Here is an 18,569-nt window from a genome sequence, read left to right on the forward strand (position 1 = left end):
TCATATACGGGTATACTGTGATGTTTCGTCTCAATGACATAATACTCGTAAGTCTTCATCCACATAATTTTTGTGTCATTGATACGAAATTGCAGTGGCGGTCTATTATGCAAGACTGGACGGACAAGACACGCACGATTCAACGGTTTCTCGTTTTTAGTCGGTCTTCCCCCCCTCCCGTAATTGTCAAGAGCAGAACAAGTCTATGTGTCGACGTGTCGTGTGCATTAGACGTCGTGACTTGTATTGCTTAAAATATAGGCAACTCAAACACATCAAGTTCTGTCCTAACATTTTGTCAAGGCGTTCACAAAGGGAAAGGGATGGTATTCCGATCTCTTCCTCCTAATCCATCAAGTCCGAAGATTTGGGCTATTAAAATTTGATTTAACGGTTACAAACAGAAATTCACTTTAAAAGTTATAATAATTTTAAACGTTGGATTAAATTTCAATAACTCGGGTTCTCGAACTTGGTGGATTAAGAGGAAGGAATCCGAAGAGTATCCCTTTCCTTTAAAAAGAATATGTCGGCAGACTCCATCAAGGCCAAATTTGATTTGACAATGCTATTTGCCACCATGTAGCTAACCAGTGAAGAAAATAATAAATAAATTGGTCATTTTTATAAGGGTGTGCTATCCACACATCATTTTTTACTTCTTCCACACCCCTTCTTAATTTTTGTCCTTTGATCTTCTTCAATTCATCTGATCCGACGGCCGAAAATTAAAAGGATGTGAGAGAAGTAAAAAATGGTATGTGGATATTACATCCCTTTTTATATTGTTATTGAGAATATTTATATCAGAAACTTAAGTTGTTAGGGGACTTGTCGATAATATATATCAAGCTTACGCCCTCCATGCTGATTTTCCGATCCATTATGCATTGAAGAGGCACACCGACGAGTGAGAGAGTCAAACATATACAGAGACATGGGAGATGGAGATCAAAACTCAGGACATCGCGCAAAAGAGGCCATGATACTACGTTAGACAATCAAAAGCTCAAACGTCAGGAAAGGGTTGCTATATCAAGGGTCTGATCAAATTATATTGGTCAGACATCATATGTAGTGAAAGAAATTATCTAAATCAGAAGTTTCCATTTCATTTGCATGGGCTATGTTAACACCGAGGATAAATTTTCTAACTCGGACATGTAAAATAGTGGACATGACTATCCAGTCAGTCCCATCTCCTAATGACAAGAAAATTCCACACAGATTGACCATTAATATGGGAATTGGATCCTCGCCGGATCTTGGGATCCTAGGATCAACTCACGTGGATCGTTGATAAAAAATCGTACGATCACAATTAAATGTTTTAAAAGTAAAACAGTCTCATTTTGCGTGAAAAATATAAAAAAGAAAAAAAATTGTAACCTCACGATTTTTTATCAACGGCCCATATGGGTTGATCCCTAGGATCCCCATGAATTAGATCCGGCGAGGATCCAATTCCATTAATATGTGGGTTTGAATACAAATTTAAGGAGTTATGCGTCATAGTTGTATGCTCGTAATTAGTCTAAGGGCTGGTTTAGTATTGTTATGCTTTGAAAAAAAACTACTTCTGTTGTGCTGTGAGAATAAGCAACTGTGAAATAAAGTTGTAGAGTGTTTGGTAAATTTTTTTGTAAAAATGTTTTTGAAAAGAAAAAAAACAGTATTATAGTGTTTGGTAAACTTTTATGTAAAACATATATGAAAAAAAATCGATTTTTCAAAGCTGGGTTTTGCAACTTCTTGTTTTTGGCATTTTTTCACTCAAAACTGTGGAAAAAAAACTGAAGCTGAATGTTTACTAAACACAAAAAAAATTCTCAATTTTTTTTTATACCAGCTTTTTTTAGAATCACCTAACTACCAAATCAGGCCTAAATCTCTTGTAACATCCTCTCTTCGGGCAAAAGTTCACATTAACATTAAGTTCCTAATACCAATCTAATTTCAACAAAAGGACAACTAAACTCTCTTCTTCCATGATGAATTATTATGCTCGAAATAGACCGCTCGACTAATCTTATCCACGTGAAATTTCGACACACATTAACCTAGTGAAATATTTAAATTTAATTCAATACTAAGCATCAAACGAGACCTAATAAGGTCTTTTACTAATCCAATTTCACGAAAGGACAAATGGATTCTCTCAAATACACAATTTTGAAGCTTTATCAATATTGGTTGGAAGAAACATTTCACATCACTTAATTGATAAAGTTAGTCCTATCCTCCCAGGTGTCATACGCATTGAGGAACATGCCGTCGGTTGCCATCTCCACAGATGGACTAGCCTCTTTACATATGTTGTAGCACTCGTCTTCCCCGTCACGAGAAATTTTTAATTGTAATGAGAACACAAATGGTACACTACGTGTTTTTATAAGAACTGTGAGAAATTTTATTTTTTAAGTTATTAAATTTTTAGCACACATATCTCACAATTTGTTTAATGACACGTGATGTATCATCCTGTGCACCGGTCATACCAAAAAATTTCTTCCCCATCACATCTTTCTTGTATTTTTCTTACCGACACATTGCAAGAGCGAATCGATCACACTTGTCCGCAGATTCATCACCTCTCTATTCCATGAAAATGAAAGCCTTAGTTAGGATAATCTATGTTATAAGGCCTCAAGCAGAAGGATAATCTTGAAGGCTTATTTTTCTAAATTATTGATTTAAATTACATAATATATAAGATTTTCATTTTTTTTTTCTTTTTTCTGATTAGCGATTTAGTTTCAGAGTAATGCTACACTTTTGTATTTTTTAATAGAGACGTTTTGAATTAGACGCCTCATTTTTAAATATCATAGACTAAACATCTATTCATTTTCCAAATTTGATTAAACATTTTCCCTACAATTTTGGTACTTTAACTTTATTTCATTAGAAGTCTATTCATGTTAGCATTCCCTTTTTTCCTCCTATTTTTATGCATCTCTTATTATGATGATTTAAGATTTATTTTTTAATTTTTATTAAAATATTTATTTTAGTAAATTAAATAGAATGTAACAAAACTCGTTGTTAGGTACGTTTGATTATAATGGTACATTTAGTTACTTGGTACATTTGAATTTTTGGTCCATTTGGCTTCTTAGTACATTTAAATTTTTGGTACATTTAGTTTTGGGTACATTTGAATTTTTGGTATGTTTGTTTTCAAAGCATAAGTTTTATTACTTTTTGTCCTAATAATGAGGAATTACTTTAATTAATTATTTTTTTTATAGAAATAGTCGTTAACAATGTAAAAGTTTAAATTACTTTAATTAATTTTTTTTTCTAGAAAGGGTCATTAATCAACGGATAATAACCTTTTTGTTAATTCAAAATTATATGATTTATCGTTATTATTTAGCATTATCTACAATAATAATGATTTATCTCTAATCAACTAAAAGTTGTTCCAAAAACTTATATACCAAAAAAACAAGACTATCTAGAGCATTGTGTATGAATCAAACATATTTTTAAACATTCCAAAAAATGAATATTCATTTTAAGATAGTTTATAATTGGGTACATTTTAATTCGGGGTTGGTACGTTTTCGTTTGATGTTGGTACATTTTCATTTAATATTGGTACGTTTCCATTTGGCGTGGATGTACATTTAGATTTGAAAAGTTTACATTTTTAGACTTAAATATAGTTTAAATTATTTAAAATATATAGCAGATATTTAAATGTAAATTAATTTCAATTAATCTGAAGTAGTTCAAGTCTGAGTATCTTAATCAAATGTTTCAAAAGTTTAATCAAAAACTCAAAAAGCATAAATGTTTAGTCTACAAAAGTCTAAAATGAGGCATCTAATTCTAATTTTCTCTTTTTAATATTATATTTGTATCATCATCCTAATGGAAGCAGGACTCATTGACACAGGTGGATTCCATTTCTTCTAGAGAGAGTAATACAAATATGGTATGAAAAATATGGATAAACTAGCTTTTTGTTAGCTTAATGAGACCATGTATATAACACGCTTAAATATTTATCGAAAAATATTGCAAAATGATGGATATGAAGGGTCAGGTAATGAATCTAAATCACACAAACTACAAGTTTCTTACAATAATATCATGTTTTATATAAATAGTGTATTCAATCCGATTGTAAAGAATTTTTATGGAGTTATAAATTCATATAGACTTTGAATTGTATATCCTATGAAATCAAATTACGACCACATATTCCTAAACTTTTGTAGACTCATTTGAATTCATGATTAAATATATCCGAATTTTTTGTGGACTTTTATTAACTCCGTCGGATTGAATTCACTATTATCCTTTCAAACGTTATATCGTAGAAAGAAGGGTGTCAAACTTCCATTATACACGTCCATTTGTGCAGTTCCATTTATTGATTTTCCACGAACGAAGGGTCACTCACTCGGACTTGGATTGTCTACCTTCTCATTTCGGAAATGGGAGGGCAGACAATCCAAGTCCCACCCACTCATTGCTTTAAATCAATTTATAATATAATACTCGAATAGCGACTTAACAAATTAGCTCCCAGTCAATGGTTGAGGTTCAGTAGTCGTCCCAACATCCAGAGCCACACATATTAATTTGAATGCCCTCACAAACAATTGTAGGGACGAAAATCAAATATGAAATGAGTACTGAGGCTATTCGTCTGAGGGTTAATTAATTGCAGATAGACACATAACAAATATTTTATTTTGTTTCAATATAGAAATTCTGAACTTTTTAACTATTAAATATTTGATTTTTTATTGTGATTTTAACAAAAAAATTCATAATTAAAAAGTTCAAAGTATCAAATACTCCGAAGCATTATAAGAAATTAAACATAATACCTAGCAAAAAGAAATGAAGAGAAAACTAAGAGATATAAACCCTAAACCCTAGTTCAAGCAATTGTGACTCTTAATATTTAGAAAACTAGTATATAATTAAGAAACAAAGTTGAAAAATCAACCAAACCAACTTTTGATTTTTGTTTTTGGTCAATTCTTGACCGACTTATGCATTATTGTGAAGATTAGTATCTCAAGTGCTGTACACGTGTAGTCGGTCAATGTGTATGGTCAAAATCGTGATCCACCTTTTGTTTAAAAAAAAAAATCGTGATCCACTTTTTGTTTTTAAAAAAAAATCGTGATCCATTTTATTTATTTTCTTCAATTAGCACTACTATTTATGCATGTGGCGCGGAAGGTTGAATGACTTTAGTAGATAATTACAAATTTACCACTTAAAATGCATGTAGCGACTCGCGAGTATTCATGCAGCTCTACCGACCGACTTAAATCTAATCGAAAACCAAAATTACAAACGTGATTGGCTAGCATTAGTATGTATTTAGCAAATCATCATCTGCTTGTGGCTAAGGTAGGGTAATATTCTTCGTATTTTCTTCAAACTCAGAAAAAATAGATAACTATGACTTGTTACCAATTATTCCTCTTTTTTGAACTTAAAAAAAAACAAATTATCATCTAACAGTGGAGATGATAATTATATTGAATAATATAATGCAAGTATTGTAGTTAAATTTCAGTTACAACATCACTAAGAATAAAACAAAGAATAATACTTGCATTCCTTTTGGAGAAATTAACTTGTTTCTCTATTCACAAATAACGAATCTTCACCGTATAATTTCATAATCGGAATTCTTTAATTTTATAATCTTTATTTGAAGATCATCATTATGAAAATTATTCACATCAGAGATGATAGTCATCTAAATGTATCAAATAAATCTACGATGTGAGTACCAAATAACATATTCATGATGAACCGTTATTTTATTTAATACATTTGAATAACTAAATGATCTCTGATTCAAATAATTTTTGTAAAAATGATTCTCAAATGAAGATTAAGAAATTAAATTGTTCTGATAGTAAAACTTTTATCTTGAAGATATGTAAATTACAATTAAATGATTCTAATAATGAAATTTTTACCGTGAAGATACGTAAATGGTCCTTTTCAAATTTAAATCACCAAGTCATTGCATCGCAGGAGTCAAAGAAAATATTGAATATGGAAATTAACAAAATGGTTAGGCGGAAACTTAATTGATCAAGTTTTACTTTGAAGGGTTAAAAAAAACCAAAATCATAGCGATAATTCTATGATAAATCATATTATTAAACTAGAATAAATACGAATTAACCCGATCGAAACAAATTCTCTATCGAGTTCTAAGGTATAAAATGAAAAATGATATAAAATTAACTAATTAACAAAACAACCCCCAATAAATCACCAAATTAAATAAACCCCTCACACTAACTTTATTTATTTATTCCCCCATAATTTCAACCCTGCACAAATCCACTTCATGAGAGCGCCACACTAACCAGAACAACAGCCAAAGACACCAACACAATCGAAGGAGCCGCTACTCCATGTAACGCTCCATTATTTGACGGGGCCGTCGACTCCTGGGACCCTGGTGGCGGAGAAGCAGTTCCCGGCGATGTGGGGCCCGCAGGCTGGCCGGATGGAGCAGGTGTAGCACCCGCAGGTTGGCCGGATGGAGCATGTGTAGGTGCGAGCCCCTCCGGAGGCGGTGCGGGTGGAGAAGTAACAGTTCCCGACTGTGTGGGGCCCGCAGGCCCGCCAGATGGAGCAAGTATGGGCCCCCCAGGCACGCCAGAAGGAGTAGGTGCGAGCCCCTCCGGAGGCGGTGCGGGTGGAGAAGTAGTTGGAGTATAGCCTGACGCCGGAGATGGCACCATAGAAGTTGACGGCGACGGCGACGGTTGTGATGACCCTGGCCCTGGTGAAGCAGATGGAGGAGTTGTAATCACTGGTGATGGAGATGGAGAGACCGGGCCCCCAGCTGGGGGTAGCCCGGGCCCTTGTGGTGGGGACGCCGCAGGAGGGTGGTAGGGCTTCTGAGGAGCGGTAGGGCTAGTAGGAGTGGTAGGGCCAGGGCCAGGAGCGGTAGGGCTAGTAGGAGGAGGAGGGAGGACTGGTGGCTTGGGCTGCCTCGGGGCCAAGACAATAACAAGAAGCTTCTGACCCTTTTGACAATTACCATTTTGGCCACTGATAAAGTAGAAAGGCCCAGACCTATCGACGGTGAAGTCGGAGTCGCCACCGTCGAGTTTCTGAATAGGGTTTTGGGTGTTGCAGCTGAAGTAGTCGTCTTTGTTCACGACGAGCACCGAGTCTGACCCTTTCTTGTATTTGAAATCTGTTATATGTGTACACGTGGTATGCCGAAACAAAAGTTAGGAACAATACCGACCTCAAATATAGGTGGATAAAAAAGAGGAAAATAAAAACTGCAATTTAGGATCTGTTGGATAATATATTCTTCTCTTTTATTTAAATCTTTTTGTTTGTTTGTGAATAATCCATTTATTTAATTTAATCAGCTAACTCGAAAAAATTGATGTATAACCGAAGATTTTTCATGTTTTATGTGTTGCCGTTGTGAAACCAAAGTAATTAGATTTTTTAATGTGATCGTCACACGAAATGGTACATTATGTATCGTTATATAAATGATGAAATATGTATATTAAAAATTTAATAACTTAAAAAATAAAATTTCAAACATGATAACACATGATGTATCACTCGCCTACTCGTCACAACTAAAACTTGCTCGTTCTTTAAGATATAGATGATTAGAAACGCGAAATAACTTTTGTACAATTCTATTCCATTGTTGGGATTCTCAATCTAGATGACGAAAATAAACAGTGTTATGTATAAGAAAAATGCGTGTGGAAATTATTTTTCTTAAAACAAAAACATCAGCAATGATCCAAACTAAAAGATACACAAATTACAAGTGAAAATATTTAGAGAGAGAGAGAGAGAGAGAGAGAGAGAGAGAGAGAGAGATCTTACGTAGAGTGTCATTGATATTGAACCTGTTTTTCTCAGCCCAGAGGCTGTAGCTCTGAGAAGGGTTCACAACCCACCCATCTTTCCCACCAACATAGAATTTGTATCCTTCTATGGATGAAAAACACAAGCAAAAGAACACCAACAAGATTTGAAGCCAAACAAATCTCCCAAACTCCATGAGAGAAATTAAGAATTGATCAACAAGATCAAAACAAAACAAAACAAAAGGCACGGATCAAACAGTAACAATATAAACTGTGACTACATATATGTATTTTTTTTTTTGCCAAATATATAGGGATCGAAAGCGATGGAAATCGAGATGCACAAACACCAAAGATGATCTGCAATTTACGAAGAAAAAAGGCAGAGACGTTCTATAGAGAGAGAGAGAGAGAGAGAGAGAGAGAGAGAGAGGAGAGAGGATGGAAGCTGAATCTGGTGAGGGGATGAGTTAGATAAAAAGTGGCATGCTTATAAGGGCAAATGAGGGATTATATTACCGCTGCAGGAGCAAAGCTCTTTATGCGTGGCAATATGATATGGCTACGTACGTTCAACGTGTTGGCTGCCGTTGATTTTTCTCCCTTATTTGGTTTACGCGTGGCATAATCCTACCGACTTAACGGTTTTATTTGGGGGGGATTTAATTTGTAATAAGTTGTCTAGGCCCAAGGGTGGTGACTGATGAGGATTACTGTAATTTGATTTGTAATTTGCTACGCAAGTGACTAAATGCTTTCCTTTAAAAACCCTAAAAATACAGACGGTTCCAATGTCAAATTGGCAATCTAATTAAGTGAATTCTTAATTGCGAATCCACGATCTAACAATGTAACATGATAGACCGATGACAATGAAAACATTATTACTCATTTTTACTTTTTGGTGAACCATTATTACTCGTTTTATATAGGTATCGATGTGTACAAAATTCGAATATGGATATAAATAAATATATTTTGACAACCATATGTTTCCTTAAATTGTATCCCGGAGGTTGAAACTTTCCCTAATTTCCTCCAATTTTTCAATTTGGAATCTATCAAATATAAAAAGCTACAAGTGTCAAGGGTGAGGTGGTAATTCAATATTTGTGTAAAAATAGAAATAAGGGTAAATGTGTTGCGTACTTAACATTTTTGTTTAAATTAGCATCCCTAACCTCCAAACGGTGCACACACACAAAGCAAATGACAAAGAAAAAGAAAATTAGTGTAGAGTTGGAAGTGAGTTAGATGCAATTTTGTTAATTACCTCAAAAGAGTATGATTTACTGTAAACACGTAAAGCTTGCTAAGGCATAAGCATCCATGGCAGCACCACGAGGTCTAGAGACTTCAAGCCCTTTAAGATTTATGAGGGCTCGTTTGGAAAGTGATTCTAACACAGTTAGCATCACTTTTGGGGTCAGGTGCTTCCCCTCAAAAGTGATTCTAACCCTTCCATAATCACTCCCAAACGAGCCCTGAGTACCTTCGGAGCTCAGGTAGCAAAGAACCACCACATAACCAGTCTGCAGGGAGGGTTCAAGGGAATTTGGAAACGAACATTTATGAACAATTATCATGGATTACCAATATTTCCCTCAGCTCCATCCAATAAAATAAAATCATACAAAGTGATTCATCCTTTTTCCTCCACTGCTCAAAGGCAAAATCTACAGACACCTGATACATAATACGAGCGACGGCCGACACCATAGGAGAAAACAACTGTAGAAACCCACATTAAGAACAAAGAAACGGAAAACTACGATAAGAGAAAAATCCAGAGTCGTCGATAGATGGTTGAATATTACATTTGTGTTTAGCTGGCCAAATGTCTAGGAGAGCTTTTGAACATACTGTACCACATGAAAGCTCTTGAAAGCACCATCTCGAGTTCTTGGTGAGTCCAGTTATGCGTCGGAAGGTGTTGAAGAAACATTACCAACTCTTGGAAATCAAGCTTCTGAAGCTCTTCCGACCACTGTATATCAAATCATAGAGCATTTCAATTACTGACTTCAACTCCGTTACGGAAGAAAACCTAGAACAATTTAAGCTGAAAATATAACCAACGAACACAGAAAATAGTCTTTCTGATTATCCGCTGTCAAATTTACCCAAGCACAAAAACATGGTAAACAATGTAACAAATAGCGCATTTAATTTGCATCCCAATTTTATTAAATACACCTGCCAAAGATTTCTTTCTTATGGTTTTTAATGACATGGCATTTTTATCGCCAATCAAATCTTTTTACCTTTTTCAAACTCCAAAAAACAATTTAAAAAGTAAAAAAGAAAAACCACCACGGCCAGTTGGCGATGACACTGAAAAAAACACAATGGAAGGCACCTTCCATGAAAAGTAATCGACATTTAAACTTAAACAGCAAGCAAGGCTGCAAGAATGCATTTATGTTTATTATGTGTTAAAGGAAAAGCAATCGAAAGTCTATTTCTTCAGTGTTGAACATGCTGCATGAAAAAGGTCTTTACCCTTATATAAAGAGTCAAGGTTATCACAAACGGTGATTTGTTTCCATAAGTAGAGGTATCAAACATGGTAGCCTTCCGACCCCCCAACATTTACCAAACAGACAGAGATATTGTTAACGACAAATAAATCAATACGAACATTTCCTTATCACAGGCTCACAGCTACTACATCCAAACACATAACCAAGGAAACAGGTTCTATCTTACCGTTAGAAGAAAACTGGCAAATATATACACAAGGAAATCTGGCAATCCATCTCCTTCGGCTAGGTATGTATCCCACAGACGGGAAATAAGATTGAAAGGAATCTAAAAGGAGAAAGGAAAAAAAAATTCCATTAGCTATGCAATAAATTACAGTAGGTTCGCATTGTCCCGTGCAAAAAACACAGAGGAAACACACATCAAGTACATAGAAGAGATCTGTAGAAGCAAACCTCGCGTATTAGAAGACAGTTGAACCACCGAAAAGCAAATTGAAGAAATTCAAGCCCTTGCTCCTCCACATGTCTAGATACAGGTTCTAATGCAGAAGAAAGAAAACTAATGAATATACACATGAAGTTTGAAAAAAAAAAATAATAATAATATGCACATGAAGGATAGCTGAATTTGACATGTTTCTTGCATCCCAGAGCATAGGCATATGCCATCTTCTGAAGATATTACATGGAAGCTTGTAAAGTATACAAGCAAAAACTATGAAAGCAAAAGTTGGTCTTTCCTTCAACAAAACCAACCACATAAAATATATTCTTTCAACGACTCACATTTAACAACCTTTCACTACAATATGATGTGCAAATGTGCAACACCATTTTATTGCATCAAATGGAGATTTAAAAGAACTGAAATTCAATACACACCACTTTCTTCATGGAATTATAATATATAGGAAGTCCAAATATACATAAAGACTCCATATGTCAGCCAGTAAGCATCTCTAGGTTGCTATATGCAAGTCCAAATATGCATAAAGAAAAGCAAAGAGACTTCCATATTGAAAATTATGCCAGAGAAGAATATATTAAAATGGGTCTAGCAAAATTTAAATCAGTTTAAGCACACTGCACATATTTGATTCAGTTCATCCAGGGAAAAGCGTGTAAGAATCAGAAAACAGAAGCAAAAAAGTGGGGGTTACCATCAATCCGCCTGACCACTTCCTTTAGTTTAAACACAAGCCTCTGGATTCCTGGCTGAGCAAAAGTGTAATGATCTTGCATACCTTCAAGTAAATTTGATAGGCACCAATAGCAGTCAGCCTCTATATTAGATATTTTATCAGGAGACAGATCAGAGATCGACCAATTATCCACACTCCCCTCCAAGTATTCTGACAAGAAAACAACTAGAAAAGGAGTAACAAGATCATTTATTCCCTGAACATATCCACTTGCAGGATGTCGAATGGCCCTGAAAGACACAAGGAGAAGTACCTTAAGAAGATATAACTAATAACCATACGAATTACATAATTAAAAATTAAAATAAAATGATGGCATCTTGATATCATACTCCATATCTACACGATTTTTCCCACTTTTTAAATCTAAACTGTTGGAATCCAACAACAGCTCAGAAAATTAATAGAAACAATTCACTTAACCAATATACCATGAATTGTTGTCTGCATTTGATAGTCTAAACTTCTCAGTTAGAGGAAACAACAGGAAACATGTTTCACATAAATGAGCCCTAATCGCAGTAGGGACTTACCATAGAGGACACAAGTTTCACATACTCTAAACTTCTCAGTTAGAGGAAACAACTGGAAAACAAGTTTCACATAAACAACGGTATAGAAGAGCTTTATCACTACTCACTATTTATCCCTGCATGGTCCAAATCTCAGTAGAGACCTACCATCAAAATACCAGGAAATGAACATGGACACTTGAATCATTCTGATCAACATTACTAAATAACAGTGAAGGTGTAGCTAAGTATGTATAGCTAAGTGACAATAACAATTTGAGATTCATGCCCATGCCAGCCCTCTTAATGCACAAATGTTAAGAACACCAAACCTACCAGGTTATTGCAGAGAACTTATACATATGAACTTAAACAAGTCGCTATCACTTGACATCACTATCCCATACAGTTTAGAGCTATAACTACTTTGGTAAAACCAATAGGGCAATCACAAATGTTTTCAAGTCTGACTGGTAATAAAAGCCTCTAAACTTAGAGCTGTTAAAGCATTATTGGTATGGACATGGGCTGGTTTTTGAGACTGATGCACGGCACTAAACAGCACGATAATTTAGAGACAAAATCATATCTCACTGTTCCATATTGTGAGCTACAACATAATCAGCAAGGGTCTAATGAACCAAAGCCTTTTTTATGAACCCTACAACTAAGACAATTGCTCTGGAATTCCTAGATCAATAAACATAATTAAATTTTACACTTTTGTTTTTAGGAACCAGCAGGTCCAGTAGATGCAACTTAGAACAACCAGTAAGAGTTTGCATGAGAGCATTTGATGCAAAAAACAAGCCAACAATGACTAGTAATTTAAGATATAGTATTTAACCAGGTATAAAGGATGCGCTCCAAGGATTTCTGGACTTGCTCCTGCTGAAAAAAAGATACATCCGGCACAGTTCTTGGGCAATCAACAGCAATCTAATATGGTCAAAAAATATAATTGTCAAATCCAAGAACAAGGTATTAGCAATAAGAAAGTTGGCAATTGTTTAACATATAAAACACCTGACGAAGCATGTTTATCTCATCATCTGAACGATCAGTATCCAGAATATCATAGTACTGAGAAACACAGTCAAGATACTCAAGGCGCTTCCTTCTTAGAACTCCCTCCCTTCTATCTGAATTAGATGGTGCATATCCCTGTTGTCAGTTCATATTTTAATTTCAAACAAGCCACAACATTTACAAGATAAATGCAATCCAGGTTATCAAAATAGCAAATAAAACAAGACCCTTTTCTAAGGTGATGGTATCTTCAAATGCATGCTTTAGGACTTCCACTCCAATTACAGAAAACAAACACCATAACTCACAAGGAAAAAAGTGGATTGATAAGCTTAATAACACATTAACACATGCATACAACCTTAGGTACCAAGCCTGGGATGCACATTGGACACCATGGACACCATGGACACCACTAGGCACCCATGACCAGCTAAAGGCAGCAATGGTTTTAAAATTGAGGTGAACAAAACGTGTAGAATACAAAAAGAAAGACAGTAAATAATCTACAGGGACATATGGAGAGAACCTAGCTGCTTCCCTCTCACAAGGTCAGCACAAAACCAATGGCTTCTGTCTGATTCCACTTTAGGCAGCTTTGGAAGCAATTTCAATCAGGCCTCTTTCACAAGCCTATTATACAAAATTTAAGCCAAAGTACTGTACACAGTACTGGACTAACCCCACCCAAAACTTCTCCTTCCTCTAATAGGTACACAGGCAATAATTCTATATTTGCAGCAACTAACATGGTTAAATATCTTATTCTAAAATAAAAAAACATGGTTAAATATGTGGTTAATTATTAGTGCATTGGATAACAAATCCAAAAAATATCATAGTGCTTTTAGAAGAAGAATTGAAACATAGAGCTTACCAAAAGAAGCCTCCATATGTCAGGCCGCATATATGGCGGTATGCCACTCCAAGCCAACTCACGCAACTTCTCTACATAACAATTCAAGATTCAATTTGAAAGGAAATGAAAAGAAATGAAAGATCCAAAATTCAATTAGTGCAAAAGAGAAACTTGGGGTGGTAACAGATTTATCGCAGAGTGACCTAGGCTACAAGAATGAAATGCTTGATCATAGCAGTAACAATAATACGTGTGAAAGTTTAGATTTCAAATCACAAGGATGCCCACTAAATGATGAAAGGAGTACACAAAATTTTGAAGCTAAAAAGCAAAAAACAATACCCCAGGGTAATGTTTATTTCTCTCCTTATGATAGTTGTGAAGAACAGGGAACATATTAGGTTTTGGGAGCACTGGTCGATAGAGGGGAATCTCCTTTGTGTGCACATTTTCCATATCTGTATGGACTGCCCAACTCTCATAGTACCAATTGCCAATAAGTCTTATATCTCCCTCCCGGAATCTCTTTGGCATGCAGCTGTTTCTTAAGTCTCTGCTTCATTTAAATGTTTTGCAATATCAATTTGAGATGCTATATGACATTGCATGAGTTCCTAGGAGCTATTTTAGAGTCTGTATAGATCACTTCAATTTTCAGGTTGATAGCTTGTCACTATGTTTCTTTCTGTGCTTAAATCGTATCAGAAAACACTTTTGTTTTTCATAATAAAAAGATTAAATTTAATTAGAATAACAGATTCTAACTAGTAATCTGAGCACCACCCAGAACATACTCAGAAAAGAAACATTTTTGCTTTACATAATCACACTTTGATGAATATAGAGGATGGGGAGAAGAAAAGCGTGGGAGGGGAATTTAAAGAGAAACAAAGACCTTAAGTACCTAATATCACTGTTGTCCCTGAAAGAACCTTTGTGAACTTCATAACTCTTGCAGAATCCGTAGCTCTAGCTCCCATGGTGGATTTCTGAGCTCCTTTGGAAATATTCTCAACGTTCGAGGTTGATGATGTTAACTTATTTGAATTTGCATTATTGCTGGGCTTGCCTAGACCCTCACCGTCTTCCTATTTTAGAAGTAAAAGTACCGCTAGTTACATTTCAGTTAACCAATTATTGCAAATGGATTTATTTGTTTACTTTTCAAGCTGATTAGACAAAAAGGAGATAAAAAGAAACCTCCAAGGCTCTGCGATCACTTGTTTCAGCATCATTGAATGATAAGCTCCTTCCGTAATTTGGGGAGGGCACTTGCAACTTTGAAGGATCCAGCAGGTTTGACCTCCTAGTCAGTAACACTTTACCGGGAATACTACGACCTTTGAGCAGCCTAGATATCAGGACAATATGATCAAAGCAAAAATAATCAGATGTTGAACTTATATTATAAACAATAGATCTTATTGGGCTGGTTTGGTATTGCTGTGCTTTGAAAAAAAACTGCTGTGAGAATAAGCGGCTGTGAAATAAATCAGCAGAGTGTTTGGTAAACTTTTTTGTAAAAGTGCTTTTGGAAAAAAAAGCAATCTGATAGTGGGTCTTTTCATTAAAGGAGCAATGTAGCTCCGTGTGATTTGAAAAAAAGCCAGTTTTCCAAAGCTGCAAATAGCAACTTTGGCTTTTTCCTTTGATTTCAGCTTATTCTCACAGCAGCTTCCAAAATAAGCCCTTTTTTTTCAGTTTACCAAACACCCAAAACCCTCACAGCTTTTTTTCATGGGTGCTTTTTTTTTAATCACCTCACTCCCAAACCACCCCTTAGATCAACATTCAGTAACTGAAGTACACAACAGAATCTAAAGAATTGTGGACAAGCTACCAGAAGAGACATAGGTTACTTCAGTTTGCGACCTTAAACTACACATAACCCAGTATTTATCATAACTGTTGACACGAACATTGAACTGAAAGGAGTCGTTTTGTCATAACTGTTGACACGAACATTGAACTCCAAACAATGGAGATATCTGATAGAACATTATATAGTGTAATGACGGAAAGGAGTCGTTTTGTCAGAAAGCTCAGACAATCTAACGCAAAGTGGATCTTATCAAGATTGGGACAGTGCAAGACTGGGACAGGGTTAATGAATAATACGTAAGAACTGTCATCATCACGAATCAGACTATCTTCCACACTGAACCATGGCAGTATTGGTTCAATCTAAGTAGCCTAGAGAACATGCTTGCTAGTCTTTCGAAAACATCCGGTAAAAACCAAATCTAGCGTCACCAATTTTCAGCTAAATGACATTAACTGGAGGTTAACACATAACAAATCGCCAGCCAAATGAACTACGCAAAAGAAAGGTAAGAAACAGATATAAAATGTGAATCACATATTCACTCAAAATTCAAAACGTCACTTCTGTTTTCCAACATTTTCCAATCTAAGCACAGAGATCTCCAAATCACACTAATTTTCTCACTGATTTCGCATCGAACACATCGAAATGAACAAAACCCACATTCATTTTTTCAACCAACTCTCAGAATTTGAGAAATCAAAATTCAAAAGCTATGCTTTTTACAGGTTGGGACCAATTCCAATCCCCAACGCAATGTATTAGAGTCATTAACGAGTGAAAAATTGCCTCCTAATTATTACAATTCAATATTTAATCTTCAAAGACGAAGCTTTCTGCAAATGGGTATTCAAATCTGAGGAAAATCACAAGCAAAAATCATCAAGAAATTAATTAAAATACGAAAAAAAAATTACCCTTGAACATTTCTGAGGGTTTGGTTGAATCTGGAATCTGGGGTTGAGATGGCGCTTTCTTTCCTGGAGTGGTTTTCTTCTCTGTCGGAGCTCTGATTGCTCTTCTTGTTCATGGCTGTAGCTCTACAACGACCATGCTGTTTTCTTCCTCTTGTTTTTTTCGGTGCTTGTTTTTGTCGCCTCTCTGTCTCTCTCCACAGAAGAACAGGTAGGAAAATAACAAAAAAAAAATGCAAAAATACAAGACAAAGAAGTCTCTAAACCTTTTTTACCCTTTATTTTTCTGCGTGCTGTGCTGTACTATAATAATGGTTTTAAGATTAATATAACTGCTTACTTGAATCCCTGACAAGTGTTCTTCGAGTTTGTTCATCGTAAATAACATTTGGTGTTTTGTGAAAAATCTATCAATATTATCACTTGAACGTAACTTCCTACGGAATCACTTATATCAATATTCATTAGCAAGAAACTAACGTGAAAAGTTATATTAATCTCAGGAAACATTTTAGATAAAAAGTCTATTTTTTTTTTATCAAACATATTATCTTTCAAAATATTATGTATGGCATTTGATTCAACCGCTTCGGGTTACAATGGAATTTTACAGAAATGATCTTCAAGTGATAATTTAATAAATTATTAGGTAAATTATTAAAGAATATTGTGAAGTGGCCTAGGCAAGTGAAGTGATAATTTAATAACCTATATAATTTCCTTAGGATAATATAACATATGGAAACTTTTCTACTTTCGAAAATAAAAAATAATATTAAATCAAAGGTTTAGTTGATTTTTAACAGACGAAACTCGTACCATCTAATTTGATTTCTTTTAGAATTAATGGTGTTCTTGTGGGGTTGGATCTGATTTTCTGTTAAAACCTCATTTTGGTGTTTAATATCAATTCGAAATAACTGAATAGGTTTAATCTGTTTAGAAAAGAACTGAATATCAATTTCCAAATATCGTCAAAGTTTAATGCAAAAGATAATTCATTATGAAAAAATTTATCCCTCACACTGTCACAGCCCATCCCGAGAATTTATTATCGTGGTTGTGAAAAGACGGATTTACACTTGAGCGTTGGATGTGTGTTGGTATTTTGGATTAAGAAATTAGGTCATTTGATTCTATTCCTAACTAATTGGACCCAATTAGAATTAAAAGATTAAAGAATTGTGATTGGTATGCATGTTTGGACCACACACATCCATTCATTTCTCTCTCTCTCTCAATCCCCAGTGCTCTCTCCTCTCTTTCAGTTTCACTCTCTCTCTCGGCATTGTGTACGGACAACACCAAAACCTTTGCAAACGCGACGAATCGAAGTGGAAAATGGCACCATTGTGTTTGTGAAGCTCAGACGAACACATCCATACCATTTTCAGGTAAGGATTGCTTCGTTTTCACGTGAAACCCCTAACCCTGAATGAGGTACTGTTCATGCAAAAGCTTATAGGGATAGTTCGTTTGAGGATTTTGGACGTCAGAAAGTGACACGTTTTTAATTTGGTCGGAAAGTCAAGGTAATTTCCGACGTGTTCTCGTGAATTTCAAGGACCCAAATTGTTATATCGTGTTTCTACTTGTCCTTAGCTTCATTTTGGTTTAAATTTCATAAGTTTTGGTGAAGAAATGAGTGAGAACAAGAGTTTTAAAGTTTTGCCCAGTTTGCCGGAGCTGGAGGTGGGAGATGGAAGAATATTCCGTCAAGTCTGATGGAATATTCTCACGTCGTCAGTAAAAAATAACGGAATTTGTTAGGTTTAATGGAATATTCCCTAGAATATTCCCTAATGATGGTTAGGGAATCCGTCAGGTTTGGGCAGCGCGTGGTGGTGCGTTTTGCCGTGCCCTTGCCGATGCGTGGCGGGGCGTGGGAG

General features: G+C 35.3%; 2 protein-coding genes across 2 annotated transcripts; both read right to left on the reverse strand.

The window, feature by feature from the left end:
• Nucleotides 1–6,120: 6,120 nt before the first annotated feature.
• LOC103448695 (early nodulin-like protein 3) lies at nt 6,121–8,376 on the reverse strand. The gene is made up of 2 exons (XM_008387965.4): nt 7,870–8,376; nt 6,121–7,204 (listed from the first exon to the last, which is right to left on the reverse strand). The coding sequence occupies exons 1-2, from the start codon at nt 8,045–8,047 to the stop codon at nt 6,342–6,344; spliced, it is 1,041 nt and encodes a 346-aa protein (XP_008386187.1). The 5' UTR covers nt 8,048–8,376; the 3' UTR covers nt 6,121–6,341.
• A 1,045-nt stretch (nt 8,377–9,421) lies between these two features.
• LOC103448833 (uncharacterized) lies at nt 9,422–16,980 on the reverse strand. Its single transcript, XM_008388096.4, has 10 exons — nt 16,684–16,980; nt 15,142–15,292; nt 14,846–15,029; nt 13,960–14,030; nt 13,080–13,217; nt 12,901–12,992; nt 11,500–11,771; nt 10,793–10,878; nt 10,563–10,664; nt 9,422–9,840 (listed from the first exon to the last, which is right to left on the reverse strand). The coding sequence occupies exons 1-10, from the start codon at nt 16,794–16,796 to the stop codon at nt 9,679–9,681; spliced, it is 1,371 nt and encodes a 456-aa protein (XP_008386318.2). The 5' UTR covers nt 16,797–16,980; the 3' UTR covers nt 9,422–9,678.
• Nucleotides 16,981–18,569: the final 1,589 nt, after the last annotated feature.

The sequence above is a fragment of the Malus domestica genome, chromosome 11, assembly GCF_042453785.1.
Source record: "Malus domestica chromosome 11, GDT2T_hap1".
Classification (NCBI taxonomy): Eukaryota; Viridiplantae; Streptophyta; class Magnoliopsida; order Rosales; family Rosaceae; genus Malus; species Malus domestica.